The sequence below is a fragment of the Myodes glareolus genome, chromosome 21, assembly GCF_982192425.1.
Source record: "Myodes glareolus chromosome 21, mMyoGla1.1, whole genome shotgun sequence".
NCBI classification, from domain to species: Eukaryota; Metazoa; Chordata; class Mammalia; order Rodentia; family Cricetidae; genus Myodes; species Myodes glareolus.
In genome coordinates this window covers 10,508,802-10,522,997 of record NC_142046.1, presented here as the reverse complement: position 1 = coordinate 10,522,997, position 14,196 = coordinate 10,508,802, and the positions used below count along the sequence as shown (strand labels likewise).

General features: G+C 40.6%; 1 protein-coding gene across 1 annotated transcript in view; it reads right to left on the bottom strand.

The window, feature by feature from the left end:
* LOC125398997 (complement C5) overlaps positions 1 to 13,962 on the bottom strand; it is a 100,316-nt gene extending 86,354 nt beyond the window's left edge. The window contains exons 1-2 of the mRNA XM_087899686.1: positions 13,852 to 13,962; positions 10,741 to 10,933 (exon numbers count right to left, since the gene is read on the bottom strand). Of these exons, the coding sequence (XP_087755812.1) occupies positions 10,741 to 10,933; positions 13,852 to 13,931 (273 nt within the window). The 5' untranslated portion in view covers positions 13,932 to 13,962. The remainder of the gene's footprint in view (positions 1 to 10,740; positions 10,934 to 13,851) is intronic.
* Positions 13,963 to 14,196: the final 234 nt, after the last annotated feature.

Here is a 14,196-nt window from a genome sequence, read left to right as displayed (position 1 = left end):
ACACATGGAAATCTGTTGACGTCCTTACCATCTGGAGAGCGCCAATGACAATGGGATTCATCTCACTGCAGGGAGAACAGCTATCATTGAGAACAGTAACAAAACCCAGACACCCTGGGGAAGATGGAGGGGCAGGGAAACCTCATGCATTGCTAGAGGGAGTGAAAATCGGTGCAGGCACCAAGAAAATCAGTGTGGGAGTTCCTAAAACCAGAGCTACCTCTGGCCCAGCTGCAGCTCTTGGGAATCTCCCAGGAGGGATAAAAGCCAATGTGGTAAGAGAGACTTGCACATTCTTCATCCTTATCATTGCACTGTTCATGACGCCAGAGCTACGGGGACAGGAGACAGTCTGCTTGTCCATCAGCAGCTAAGTGGACACAGCAAATGTGATACACACGGGGGAGTTTTATTCAGCCACACAGGACAAAACTGCCGGGAAATGGATGCAGCGGGAGGTCTCCATAGAACGTGAAAGAAGCCAAACTCAGAAGCCAAGCCATTACCGTCTGTCAGCGCTCCCTGCAGGCACACACATACACACACACACACACAGACACACACACTCACTCACACACACACACACACACACACACACACACGACATAAAGAAATACAAAGGAGACTTGAACAGGAAGCAAGCAAACAGGAAGAGGGGAAAAGAGAGAGTGAATGAGGTGGGGCAGAGGGGGATAAATATAGTCAAAGAACATGACACACTTACAAGAATTTGTCGACCTAGGACAGAGTGGGCCTAAGGAAGCAAGCTTCATGGGAGCGGAAGCCAGCAGCCAATCCAGTCCCGGGACACTGGTGGATCAGGATTGAGCTAGCAACCTTATCCAGAGTCAACAATCTCCACCTGAACAGGTACAGGGGAGTAACCGCTGAGTGAGTGAGCCAGAGCCAGAAACTACTGAGGGTCTGGACATGAATATTGGACCTTTAAGGGAGTAGACCTAAGCCAGAACCCCTGTGGGTCTGGGCATGAGTCTTGGACCTCCCAAACTAGGCCTGAGCCAGGACCTCTGCCAGTCTGGGCATGAATCTGGAATCTCCAAGAGAGTAGGCAGGAACCAGAGATTTCTGAGGGGCCAGGCATGAGTCTGGGACCTCAGAGGGAGTAGGCCTGAGCCAGGACCTCTGGGGGTCTGGGTATTGGTCTGGAACATCAAAGGGAATAGGGAGGAACCTAGAACCTCTGCGGTCCGGGTGTGAGTCTGGAACCTCTGAGGGAGTAAGCAGGTCTTCTGCGGTTCTGAGTACACCCAAGTCTGGGACCTCCAAGGCAGAAGACTGGAGCCAGAAACCTTTTCAGGACCAACTCCAAACTAGGGACTTCTGCACGAGGGAATCCAGACCAGGATTTACAGAAACAGGTCAAAGCCCGTAACCTAGGCCAAAGTAGGTCTCAGACAGCAAACTTCAAGGGAGCAGAGCAAAGCACAGGAGCGCTGAGCTACCTCCAGGAACACAGAGTAAACAACAGGGTAAATAGAACTGTGACACTGACTGTACCACGAGGAACAACCATCTGAGCTTGGATTCTTTGACACCTAGAAGATTATTCAACAGTATCTCAGACAGCCCCAACCACACCCATTAGAGAAAAAGATGAGTAGAAAAAGTAAGAACACACACAACACCACAAAGAGCAACACCACACCGGTAAAACCTAAAGACCCTACAACAGCAAGATCTGAACAATCAACTATAAATGAAGCAGAAGAAAATGACCTAAAAATAACTTCAAGAGAATGTTTGAGACTCTTAAAGAGGAAATGAGAAATTCTCTTAAAGAAATGGAGGAAGAGACAAACAAAAAATTGGAAGACATCAGCAAATCCCTCAAAGAAAATCAAGAAATCAAACATATGAAAGAAACTATTCAAGACTTGAAAAGTGAAATAGAGACAATAAAGAAAACACAAGCTGAGGGAATTATAGAAACAGAAAATATGAGGAAAAGATCAGGAACAACACAAGCATGAACAGCAAGAATACAAGAGATAGAAGAGAGAATCTCAAGCACTGAAGATACAATAAAGAAAATAGACTCATCAGTTAAAGAAAAACATTAATTCTAACAAAAGCTTAACCCAAAATATCCAAGAAATATGGGATACCATGAAAAGGCCAAATCTAAGAATAATAGGTATAGAAGAAGAAAAAGTTCAACTGAAAAGCACAGAAAATATATTTGACAAAATCATAGAAGAAAACTTTCCCAACTTAAAGAAAGATATGCCTATGAATATACAAGAAGCTTGTATTATATATTAGAACACCAAATAAACTGGATAAAAAACCTGTCCTCTTGCCACATAATAATCAAAATACTAAATATACAGAGTAAAGAAAAAGTATTAAGAGCTGCAAAGGAAAAAGGCCAAGTAACATATAAAGGTAGACCTATCAAAATTACACCTGACTTCTCATTGGAGACAATGAAAGCCAGAAGGTCGTGGTCAAGCGTTATGTAGACATTAAGAGACATGGATGCCAGCCCAGACTACTATACCCAGCAAAACTTTCACTCACCATAGAAGGACAAAATAAGATGGTTCATGACAAAACTAGATTTCACCAATATCTAGCCACAAACCCAGCCTTACACAAAATACTAGAAGGAAAACTTCAACTCAAGGAAATTTGCTACACCAACAAAAACACAGACAATTGATGGTCTCATAGGAGCAAATCCCAAGGAAGGGGAAAATGCACAAATTAACATCACCAACAATGAAAACTAAATTAATAGGAGATAGCAATCACTGGTCATTAATATTCCTTAATGTAAATAAACTCAACTCACCTATAAAAAGGCACAAGCTAACAGATTGGATACAAAAACAAAATCCATCCTTCTTCTGCATACAAGAAACACATCTCAACCTCAAAGACAGACATCGTCTCAGAGTAAGGGTTGGGAAAAATATACCAATCAAATGAACCTAAGAAACAAGCACATGTAGCTATCCTAATACCTAACAAAATATACTTCAAAAGAGACAAAGAAGGTCATTTCATATTAGTCACAGAAAAAAATCCATCAAGAGGAAATCTAAATACTGAACATCTATGCCCCAAATACAAGAGCACCATCATATGTAAAAAGAAACACTTCTAAAGAATAAATCATACATTAAACCCCACACACTAATAGTGGGAGACTTCAACACTTCCCTCTCACCAATGGACAGGAAAGTCAGACAAAAAATGAACAGAGAAGTAAGAGAACTAACAGATGTTATGACTCAAATGGACTTAATAGACATCTATAGAATATTTCATCCAAACAGAAAAGAATATACCTTCTTCTCAGCACCTCATGGAACCTTCTCAAAAATTGACCACATACTCTGTTACAAAACAAACCTCAACAAATACAAAAAATTTGGAATAACCTAATGTACCTTATCAGTTCACCATGGTTTAAAACTAGAAGTCAACAGCAATACAAATTCCAGAAAACCCAAACACATGAAAATTAAACAATGCTCACCTGAATCATCAATGGGTCAAGGAAGAAATGAAGGGAGAAATTAAAGACTTTCTAAAATTCAACGAAAATGACCGCACAACATACACAAATTTATGGGACACAATGAAAGCAGTGTTAAGAGGAAAGTTCATAGCACTAAACACCTACATAAAGAAGCTGGATAAATCCCACACTAGTGAATTAACAGAGCTTTTGAAAACTTTAGAACAAAAAGAAGCAAACTCACATAAGAGAAATAGATGGCAGGAAATAATTAAATTGAGAGCTAAAATCAACAAAACAAAAACAAAACAAAACAAAAAACAATACAAAGAATCAATGAGACAGACATTACCCGACCCCCTTGACTCCCTGGTCACTTTGCAGGGGCCGCTCCGCCCTGCTAAACTTGCTCGCCTCCTACCCCATCCCAGATTTCACCCAGGTACCCCTTCCTTTATTCCACCCTTCCCCCTGGGGCCATAAAATTTCCCCAGCGTGCTGTGACTGAGCTGCAAGCGCAACCCGGCAGGAGGGAGTTCCTGTGTTTCAATAGCCTGCCTGAGGTAAGGTAGGCCCTGTGTCAGTGAGGTCCCTGCCCAATAAGGAAACCTGACCCAGTTTCAGAAGATTCAATAGAGAGCATTTGAAGGAAGAGGTGGGCAGACGCCAAGGCAAGACCTCCTCCAACAATCTGAAAAACAACATGAAAACACCAGATCCCAGTGACCCAACAACAGAAGGACTTGAACACCTTAATCCAGAAAAAGTGGAAAAAAGTGCCATTATGAGAGCAATAGAGTCCCTTAAACAGGCTATGAATAAATCCCTTCAAGAATTGGATGAGAAGTATAACAAAAAGTTTGAAGAAATGAGTAAATCCGTAAACGATACCCAGGGAAACCAAGAAAAAGCAATCAAACAGGTAATGGAAACAGTTCAAGAATTGAAAACTGAAATAGTGGCAATGAAGAAAACAAACTGAGGGCCGGCTGGATATGGAAACGAACAGAGACTACAGAAGCAAGCATAACCAAAAGATTACAAGAGATAGAAAAACGAATCTCAGATTCTGAAGATGCCATAGAGAAAATAAATGCTCTGATCAAAGAAAACAGCATATCCAACAAATTCTCATCACAAAACATTCAAGAAATCTGGGACACAATAAAAAAACCAAATCTAAGAATAATAGGGATTGAAGAAGGAGAAGAATTGCAGATCAAAGGCACAGAATATATTCAACAAAATTATATTCCTTTGAAGGTTCAAGAAGCATACAGAACACTGAATAGACTTGATCAAAAAAAAATCTCCTCGCCATATAATAATCAAAACACAAAGCATACAGATTAAAGAAAGACTATTAAGAGCTGCAAAGGAAAAAGTCAAGTAACTTATAAAGGTAAAGCTATCAGACTTACACCAGACTTCTCTATGGAAACCATGAAAGCCAGAAGGTCCAGGATAGATGTACTACAGAAACTAAGAGACCATGGATGCAAACCCAGACTACTATGCCCAGCCAAGCTATCGTTCACTATCAACGGAGAAAATAAAATATTCAAGGATAAAAACAAATTTAAACAATACGTAGCTACAAATCCAGCCTAACAGAGAATATTAGAAGGAAAATCACAACCCAAGGAATCTAACATTGCCAACACTGCCTACAATAACTCAGACATCTAGCGACCCTTCACAAGCACAACTCAAAAAAGGGAAACACACAAACTCTACTACACACACACACACACACACACACACACACAAAGAAATAAAAAAATAACTGGAGTCAACAACCACTGGTCATTAATATCACTTAATATTAATGGACTCAACTCAACTATTAAAAGGCACAGACTAAGAGATTGGATAAGAAAACAGGATCCAACATTCTGCTGTTTACAAGAAACACACCTCAACCACAAAGACAGACATCTACTCAGAGTAAAGGGTTGGGAAAAGGTTTTTCAATCAGCTGAACGAGCACGTGATCCAACCAGATTCTCTGAATGTGGCTGGCCTGGAGTCTTTCTGAGAAGCCATTGACAATGACACTGGGACTAGTTTCCTCTGCATATACTGGATTTTTGGGATCCAGTCTGTTTGGATACTCACCTTCCTGGACCTGGAGGGAGGGGGGAGGAACTTGAACTTCCCACAGGGCAGGAAACCCTGACTGCCCTTAGGGACAAAGAGGGAGGAGGAGAGGGAGGGGGGGAGTGGGAGGGCGTTGGGAAGAGGGGCGTAATTGGAAACTTTTTATAATTTAATAAAATTACTTTAAAAAAACAAAGCAAACTTCCACAAATATAAAAAAATATTAATAACCACCTGTGTCTTGTTGGATCACCATGGAATAAAGTTAGAATTCAACAATTATAACCCCAGAAAGCCTACAAACTCATGAAAGCTGAACAGTCAACTACTGAATCACCCCTGGGTCAAGGAAGAAATAAAGAAAGAAATTAAAGTCTTCCTTGAATTTAATGAAAATAAAGACACAACATACTCAAACCTATGGGACACAATGAAAGCAGTGCTAAAAGGAAAGTTCATAGCACTAAGTGCCCAATTAAAGAAAACGAAGAAAGCACACATTGGAGACTTAACAGCACACCTGAAAGCTCTAGAAAAAAAAGAAGCAGACTCACCCAGGAGGAGTAGAAGACTGGAAATAATCAAACTGAGGGCTGAAATCAACAAAATAGAAATACAGAAAACAATCCAAAGAATCAATGAAACAAAAAGTTGGTTCTTGGGGAAAATCAACAAGATTGACAGACCCCTAGCCAAACTAATCAAACGGCAGAGAGAGAACACTCAAATTAATAAGATCGGAAATGAAAAGGGGGACATAACCACAGACCCAGAGGAAATTCAGAGAATCATTAGATCTTACTAAGGGAGCCATTTTAAGGTTTGCAAGAGACTTGATTCTAGAGGGGTTCCCAGGTCCAAGGAGAGATCCCTAGATTGTTCCCTGGACAGCAGAGGAGAGGGGGCCTGAACTGGCCTTGGCCCATAACCATACTGACGAATATTTTGCATATCACCATTGAACCTTCATCTGGCGATGGATGGAGATAGAGACAGAGACCCACATTGGAACACTGGAGTTAACTCCCTAGGTCCAAATGAGAAGCAGAAAGAGGGAGCACATGAGCAAGGAACTCAGGAGCAGAGGGAACCTTCATCCGACGATGGATGGAGATTGAGACAGAGACCCACACTGGAGCATTGAACTGAGCCCTCAAGGTCCAAATGAGGAGCAGAAGGAGGGAGAACATGAACAAGGAAGTCAGGACTGCAAGGGGTGTGTTCACCCACTGATACAAGGAGACTGATCTAATGAGAGCTCACCAAGGCCAGCTGGAGTGGGACTGAACGAGCATGCGATCAAACCGGATTCTCTGAATCTGGCTGACACCGGGACTGTATGAGTAGCCATTGATAATGGCACTGGGATTAGTTCCCTCTGCATGTATTGGCTTTTGGGGATCCTAGTCTGTTTGGATGCTCAGGTTCCTAGACCTGGAGCGAGGGGGGAGGAACTTGAATTTCCCACAGGCCTGACTGCTCTTAGGACTGGAGAGGGAGGAGGAGAGGGAGTAGGGGAAGTGGGAGGGTAGTGGGAGGAGGGGCGGAAGTGGAAATTTTTATAAATTAATAAAAACAAAAAACAAAAAACCAAAAAAACCCAAAAAAACAAAAAAATTAAAAAAAAGATTAAAAAGATTAAAAAAAATCAATGAGACAAAGTGCTGCTTCTTCAAGAAAATCAACAAAATAGACAAATCTTTATCCAAACTAACCAAAGGCAGAGAGATAATATCCAAATTAACAAAATCAGAAATGGAAAAGGGGAACATAACAACAGACATGGAGGAAATACAGAGAATCATCAGGTCATATTTTGAAAACCTGTACTCCACACAATTAGAAAACTTAAAGGAAATGAACAACTTTCTGGATAAATATCACTTACCAAAATTAAATCAAGACCAGATAAGCAAATTAAAAAGACCCATAACTGCTGAAGAAATAGAAAGAGTCATCAAAAATCTCCTTACCAAAAGCACCCAGGACAGATGGTTTCAACTCAGAATTCTACAAGACTTTCAAAGAAGAACTAATACCAATGCTCCTCAAATTATTCCACACTATAGAAGCAGAAGGAACAATGCCAAACTCTTTTTATGAGGCTACAATTACTGTGATACCCAAACCACAGAAAGATATTACTAAGAAAGAGAATTACAGACCAATCTCATTAATGAACATTGATGCAATACTACTAAATAAAATACTGAGAAATCGAATCCAAGAACACATCAGAACCATCTTCCACCATGATCAAGTCGGCTTCATCTCACAGATGCAGGGGATGGTTCAACATATGAAAATCTGTCAACGTAATCCACCATATAAACAAACTGAAAAATAAAAACCACATGGTCATCTCATTAGATGCCAAAAATGCTTTCAACAAAATACAACATCTTTTCATGATAAAGGTCTTGGAGAGAGCAGGGATACAAGGAACATACCTAAACATAATTAAGGCAATAAACAGAAAGCCAACAGCCAACATCAAACTAAATGGAGAGAAGCTCCCAGTGATTCTACTGAAATCAGAATCAGACAAGGTTGTCTACTCTTTCCATATCTATTCAATATAGTTCTTGAGGTCCTAGATATAGCAATAAGACACCAAAAAAAAAAGATCAAGGGAATACAAATTGGAAAAGAAGAAGTCAAATTCTCACTGTTTGCTGATGATATAATACTTTACATAAACGATCCCAAAAATTCTACCAAGGAACTTCTACAACTCATAAACACTTTCAGCAATGTAGCAGGATACAAGATTAACTCAAAAAAATCAGTAGCCTTCCTGTACACAGATGATAAAAGGGCTGGAGAAGAAATCAGAGAAACAACACCCTTCACAATAGCCACAAATAGCATAAAATATCTCAGAGTAACTCTAACCAAACAAGTGGGAGACTTGTATGACAAGAACTTTATCTTTGAAGAAAGAAATTGAAAAAGAAACCAGAAAGTGGAAAGACCTCCCATGCTCTTGGGTAGGCAGAATTAGCATAGTAAAAATGGCAATGTTACCAAAAGCAATCTATGAATTCAACGCAATGCCCATGAAAATCCCAGCAAAATTCTTCACAGACCTCGAAAGAATGGTACTCAACTTCATATGGAAAAGCAAAAACCCAGGATAACCAAAACAATCCTGTACAATAAAAGAAATTCTGGAGGCATCACAATCCCTGACTTCAAATTCTACTACAGAGCTACAGTACTAAAAACAGCCTGGTATTGGCATAAGAGCAGACAGGAGGACCAATTGAACCAAATAGAAGACCCAGATATTAATCCACACATCTTTGAACATCTGATTTTTGACAAAGAAGCAAAAAATATCATATGGAAAAAAGAAAGCATATTTAACAAGTGAATATCAATGTGTAGAAACATGAAAATAGACCCATATCTATCACCATGCACAAAACTCAAGTCCAAATGGATCAAAGACCTCAGCATAAAGCCAGCCACACTAAACCTTGTAGAAGAGAAAGTGCGATGTACACTTGAACACATTGGCACAGGAGACTACTTCCTAAATATAACCCCAGTAGCACAGACACTGAGAGAAAAAAATAATAAATGGGACCTCCTGAAACTGAAAAGCTTCTGTAAAGCAAAGGACATCGTCAACAAGACAAAATGACAGCCTACAGAATGGGAAAACATCTTCACTAACCCCACATCAGATAGAGGTCTGGTCTCCAAAATATATAAAGAACTCAAGAAATTGGTAATCAAAAGAACGCATAATCCAATAAAAAAAAAGGAGTACAGACCTCAACAGAGGAATCTAAAATGGCTGAAAGACACTTAAGGAAATGTTCAACATCCTTAGTTATCAGAGAAATGCAAATCGAAACAACTCTGTGATTCCATCTTACACCTGTAAGGACGGCCAAGATCAAAAACACCAATGACAACTTTTGCTGAAGAGGTTGTGGGGTAAAGGGAAAATTTCTGTATTGTTGGTGGGAATGCAAGCTGGTACAACCCCTATGGATGTCAGTGTGGTGATTTCTCAGACAACTAGGAAACAACCTTCTTTAAGACTCAGTAATATAACTTTTAGGTATATATCCAAAGGAAGATCAGTAGTGCCACAAAGACATGTGCTCAGCTATGTTCAAAGCATCATTGTTTGTCATAACCAGAACCTGGAAACAACCTAAATGCCCCTCGACTAAAGAATGGATAAGGAAAATGTGGTACATTTACACAATGGAGTACTACACAGCAGAAAAAAATGACATCTTGAATTATGCACAAAAATGGATGGAGCTAAAAATCATTATTTTGAGTAAGGTAACCCAGACACAAAAAGACAATTATCACATGCACTCACTCATAGGTGGATTTTAATCATAAAGCAAAGAAAGCCAGCCTACAAATCACAATCTCAGAGAACTTAGACAACAGTGAGGACACTAAGAGAGACTTACATAGATCTAATCTACATGGGAAGTAGAAAAAGACAAGATCTCTTGAGTAAATTGGGAGCATGGGAACCTTGGCAGAGAGTTGAAGGGGAGGGGAGAAGTAGGGAGGGGAGCAGAGAAAAATGTAGGGCTCAATAAAAATCAATAAAAAAAGGGGAAATTTTTTTTAAAAAAAAGAATTTGTCTTCACGTAACCCATTAGTACCATAATGAACATGCTAAAAATAAAAAAGCTTCTAACCAGTCTGAACCAAAATGTCTCAATGAACGGCAGTTATTTGACCAGTTTGTCCTTTCTACCCCTTGAGTGTTTCCAGAGAGAGTTGCTGGCTGCAGCAGACAGCAGTTCCCCAGCATGGGAACTCTGTGTACAGCTGGGGAACACTGAGTTTTAGCAAATACCCAACAGCCCGTGTGCACATTCAGTTAGCAGCCACCATTTCTCATTTCACCTCAGGATATTTCCTGTTCATCTCCAAACGTTTTCACAGAGAATAGTTTATTTTTAAGGATGTGGGCATGGCACACTTGCCTCAAAATCAAATGTAATTTTCTGAACAGAGTTTGGCGTTTCACTCCTCACTCCCCTGTTACCATCTCAGAACCACACAGCTATGGAGCAACAGGAACGACGACAATTTTACCAAGGATCAACCTTTGCACAAATTTTACCAAAAAAAAAAATGTTAAAAACAAAGAATAAGTACATACTGTTAACATTGCTGAGTTTTGGAATTTATTTTCTGGAGATAAATTAACATAACCTGAAGAGTAGGTCACTTTTTTATCAGGGTAACTTCTTATAGAGATTGTCGCATCAAATGCTTCGGTGTAGCCATGGGCTTGAATTACAACATTTTCAGATGCTCCGACCTGGAAGACCTTGGGTGCTGAAATGACGTAGCTGTTGAAACAGTAAAAGAAAAGGTTTGTTCGTTTTGCAGGTTTTCTTATACTTGGTATTTTTTCTTTCACTCAAGATTAATTTTAAAAACATATTTTAAGCCTGGTGGTGGTAGCATATACCTTTAATTCAAACACTCAGGGGCAGAGGAAGATATTTCTCTGAGTTTGAGGCCAGCCTGGTCTACAGAGTTAGTACCAGAAAAGCCAGGGCAGCACAGAGAAATCCCATGTTTCAAAAAAAAAATTAAATTAAAATGATATTATGAAAGTCAAAATTTATTATGATAGAAAACTTTTCCAGCATGAAACAGGTTGTAATTGAACCCTAGCAACAGCTAAGAGATTGGTGTCCACTTAGAAAGGCAGTAATCGAGATATAAAGACACCAAGACCAATGTCCTGAGTTTGATCCCAGAAACCCACATAGCAGACGGAGAGAACTGACTCTTAGAAGGCGAAGCAAGCCTGGTTCACAGAGCGAGTTCCAGGACAGGCTCGAAAGTTACAGAGAAACCCTGTCTAGAAAACAAACAAACAAACAAAAAAACCAAAAAAAAAAAAAAACCAAAAAAAAAAAAGAAGGTGCCCTTTAACCTTCCCATGTCTGTGGTGTAATGAGCATTTCTACCCTCCCATACACAAATAAATACATATTTTTAAATGCTGCCTGTGGAGTTTCCCTTCAGATGAACTTTGGTCTGTATTGGGACATCAGCAATGCAGTCTGTGCATGTGGGGGAAATTTCGTCCTGTGTATTTTCTCTGCACTCTCAGAAGCTCAGGCCGCTGAGCTTGCAAGGAAGGTATCACTAGGGCTGTTTCTGTTTTCTCTGCAGACATGTGCATGGCATCTCCTCTTTTCCTTCGGGCTCAATATGCACATCACCATTGTCCGAGGACCTTATTCGTCCATAGTCATAAACAGGGGCCTTCGGTCTATGTGCTCTCCCGCTGCTTTCCTCACATTCCAAAAACTGCCTTCATATTCATTTGTCTGTCATTGGCTCACTCACTCCTTCATTGGCTCATTCGTTCCTCATTGGCCCATTCATTCCTCATTGTCCCATTCATTCCTTCATTGGCCCATTCCTTCCTTCATTGGCCCATTCGTTCTTCATTGGCTCATTCCTTCCTTCATTGGCACATTCCTTCCTTCATTGGCCCATTCGTTCCTCATTGACTCATTCGTTCCTCATTGGTTCATTTGTTCCTCCATTGGCTCATTCGTTCCTTCATTGGTTCATTAATTTTTATAGGCTAACCCATTCATTATCTACTTCTTCAGATAGACTTCAAGCTCTAGAAACATCTTCTCCTGCCCTCAGAACCCATTACAAAGTTGGTGTCACGACAGATGACTTGATTGTCGTCTCTCTTGGACGGAAAATGCCTCAGAGCTTAGTAAATACATCTGGCCAGTTGTGCCTTTGATAGTTTCAGGGAGGGTTAACTAAGGGTTTCAGTCCACATGAATGTGGAGAAGGACAACGTCCCTTAGATCACCACGTGAAATGGGGTTCAGGGATTGGGGGAGTTGAGCTTGAGAGCAAGCATTCTCTCTCTACCCCTGAGCTGCCCAGAGGAGCTGTCCTGACTGTCACACCCTTCCTGCGGTGGTGGGCTAAAACCTCTGACATCTGAGCACAATTAATTCCTCTTTTAGTGGCCTGGTCCAGTATTTTGTTTCAGTGGCAGAAACCTAGCTACTACGAGAATCAAAAAATGTGCTGAATCAAAGTGATCAACTACTGTGCTGTCCACGGCTTTCTTCCTCATGGTCTCGGAGAGAGGAAAGACTTTCATAGCAGGGGCCAATGCAGTAGAGCAGGAGAATTCTGAATACCCCTGAACAAGAATCATGAGGGTTCAGTCCCGGGGTTTAATCTGGATGTCCCTGAGATGCAATTGCTTGTCTGTTAAAACAGAGAAACAAAGGTAGCTAAGGTAGTGAGGTGAGCATGGCCTAGCAGTGAAATCTCAGAGGAGACACGTATGCAAGCTTATGTTATCAGCCCACGTTTCTTTTACACTTGTATTTCCACAGATGCATTTGTGACAAAGACAGGGGGAGTTGATGTGCTAACCAGGAGAGCACAGTTAAAGTCCTCTCTTCTAGCAGTGTGACCTTTGGCCAGTCACTTCTGTCTGGATTTCCTGTCCTATGTGGACTGAGCAGACTCTGCTTATTAACAAAGGCCTAGAACCAGCTAGCAGGGGCAGAAGGCAGAGGTTCACGTGGGCATATGATCTGAGTCCAGCCTAGACATCATGGTGAAACCTCATCTTACAACGAACAACAGAAAAGAATAAGTTCAGTGAGGTAGCAGTCGGTTAACTTCCAGTCCTACGATGATCGCCCAGGGCAGCACTGCTTACAAGGACAGGATTCTGGCAGCGATAAAATTGTGACAAACTGGTTACGATATAGATGTTATTACAAACATAGTTTTTTCATTTTTTCCGTAGTACAAGTGCATTGTGACCCATTATAAAATATTCTTATACATCATTATTAAAATGAAGTTATGATTGTTTGTGATTGGTTTTATAAGATCACCATATTTGACTTACACCGGCTCAACTGCACTTAGACCAAGAGAAGCACAAACTAAGCACCAAGTACAAGCAGGTAATAACTGCTAATAAAATTGATGATCTCAGTTTCACTCTGCACTTTTGCTGACTAGGAAATGAATAATCATCTCTGTCATTGTTACAGGTGCTGTCTCACGGGAACAGTTGTGTTGTTAGCTGCTCACCAAATCCAGACGTGTCCACGGCTCTCATGGTCAGCTGAGACTACCCACTCATTATGTCAGGAGCAGACAACTATTGTTGAATCGATACAACCCGAGTCTCCTTTTCACTCACCGCAGCTAAGACACCCAGGAAAGTGAAGAAGGCTCATTTACTTACGTTTGTTCCTGTCCCCAAGTTGTGCCCAGGAAAATTAAAAAGCAAAGTGCTCCCCAAAGGCCCATGGCTGGAAGTGGCATAAACCCATGGGCACAACCTTCTTGAGCTACTTTTAAGTAAACTGGGTTGAAGAGTTTGGGTAAATTAGTTTTCTGGTTAATTATTAACGTCAGAGAAATAGATCTCTGAGTGGGAAACTTAAAATCAGGAATGGGTACAAGAGGGAGTGTTAATGAACACAAAACATGCTTTAGCATCCTGTCATGCCCAGTAATAAACACAGGGGTGTTTGACATCAACTTACCCAGGGACTTGTTTTTTGAATACAAGTAAAAGGTCCTAACC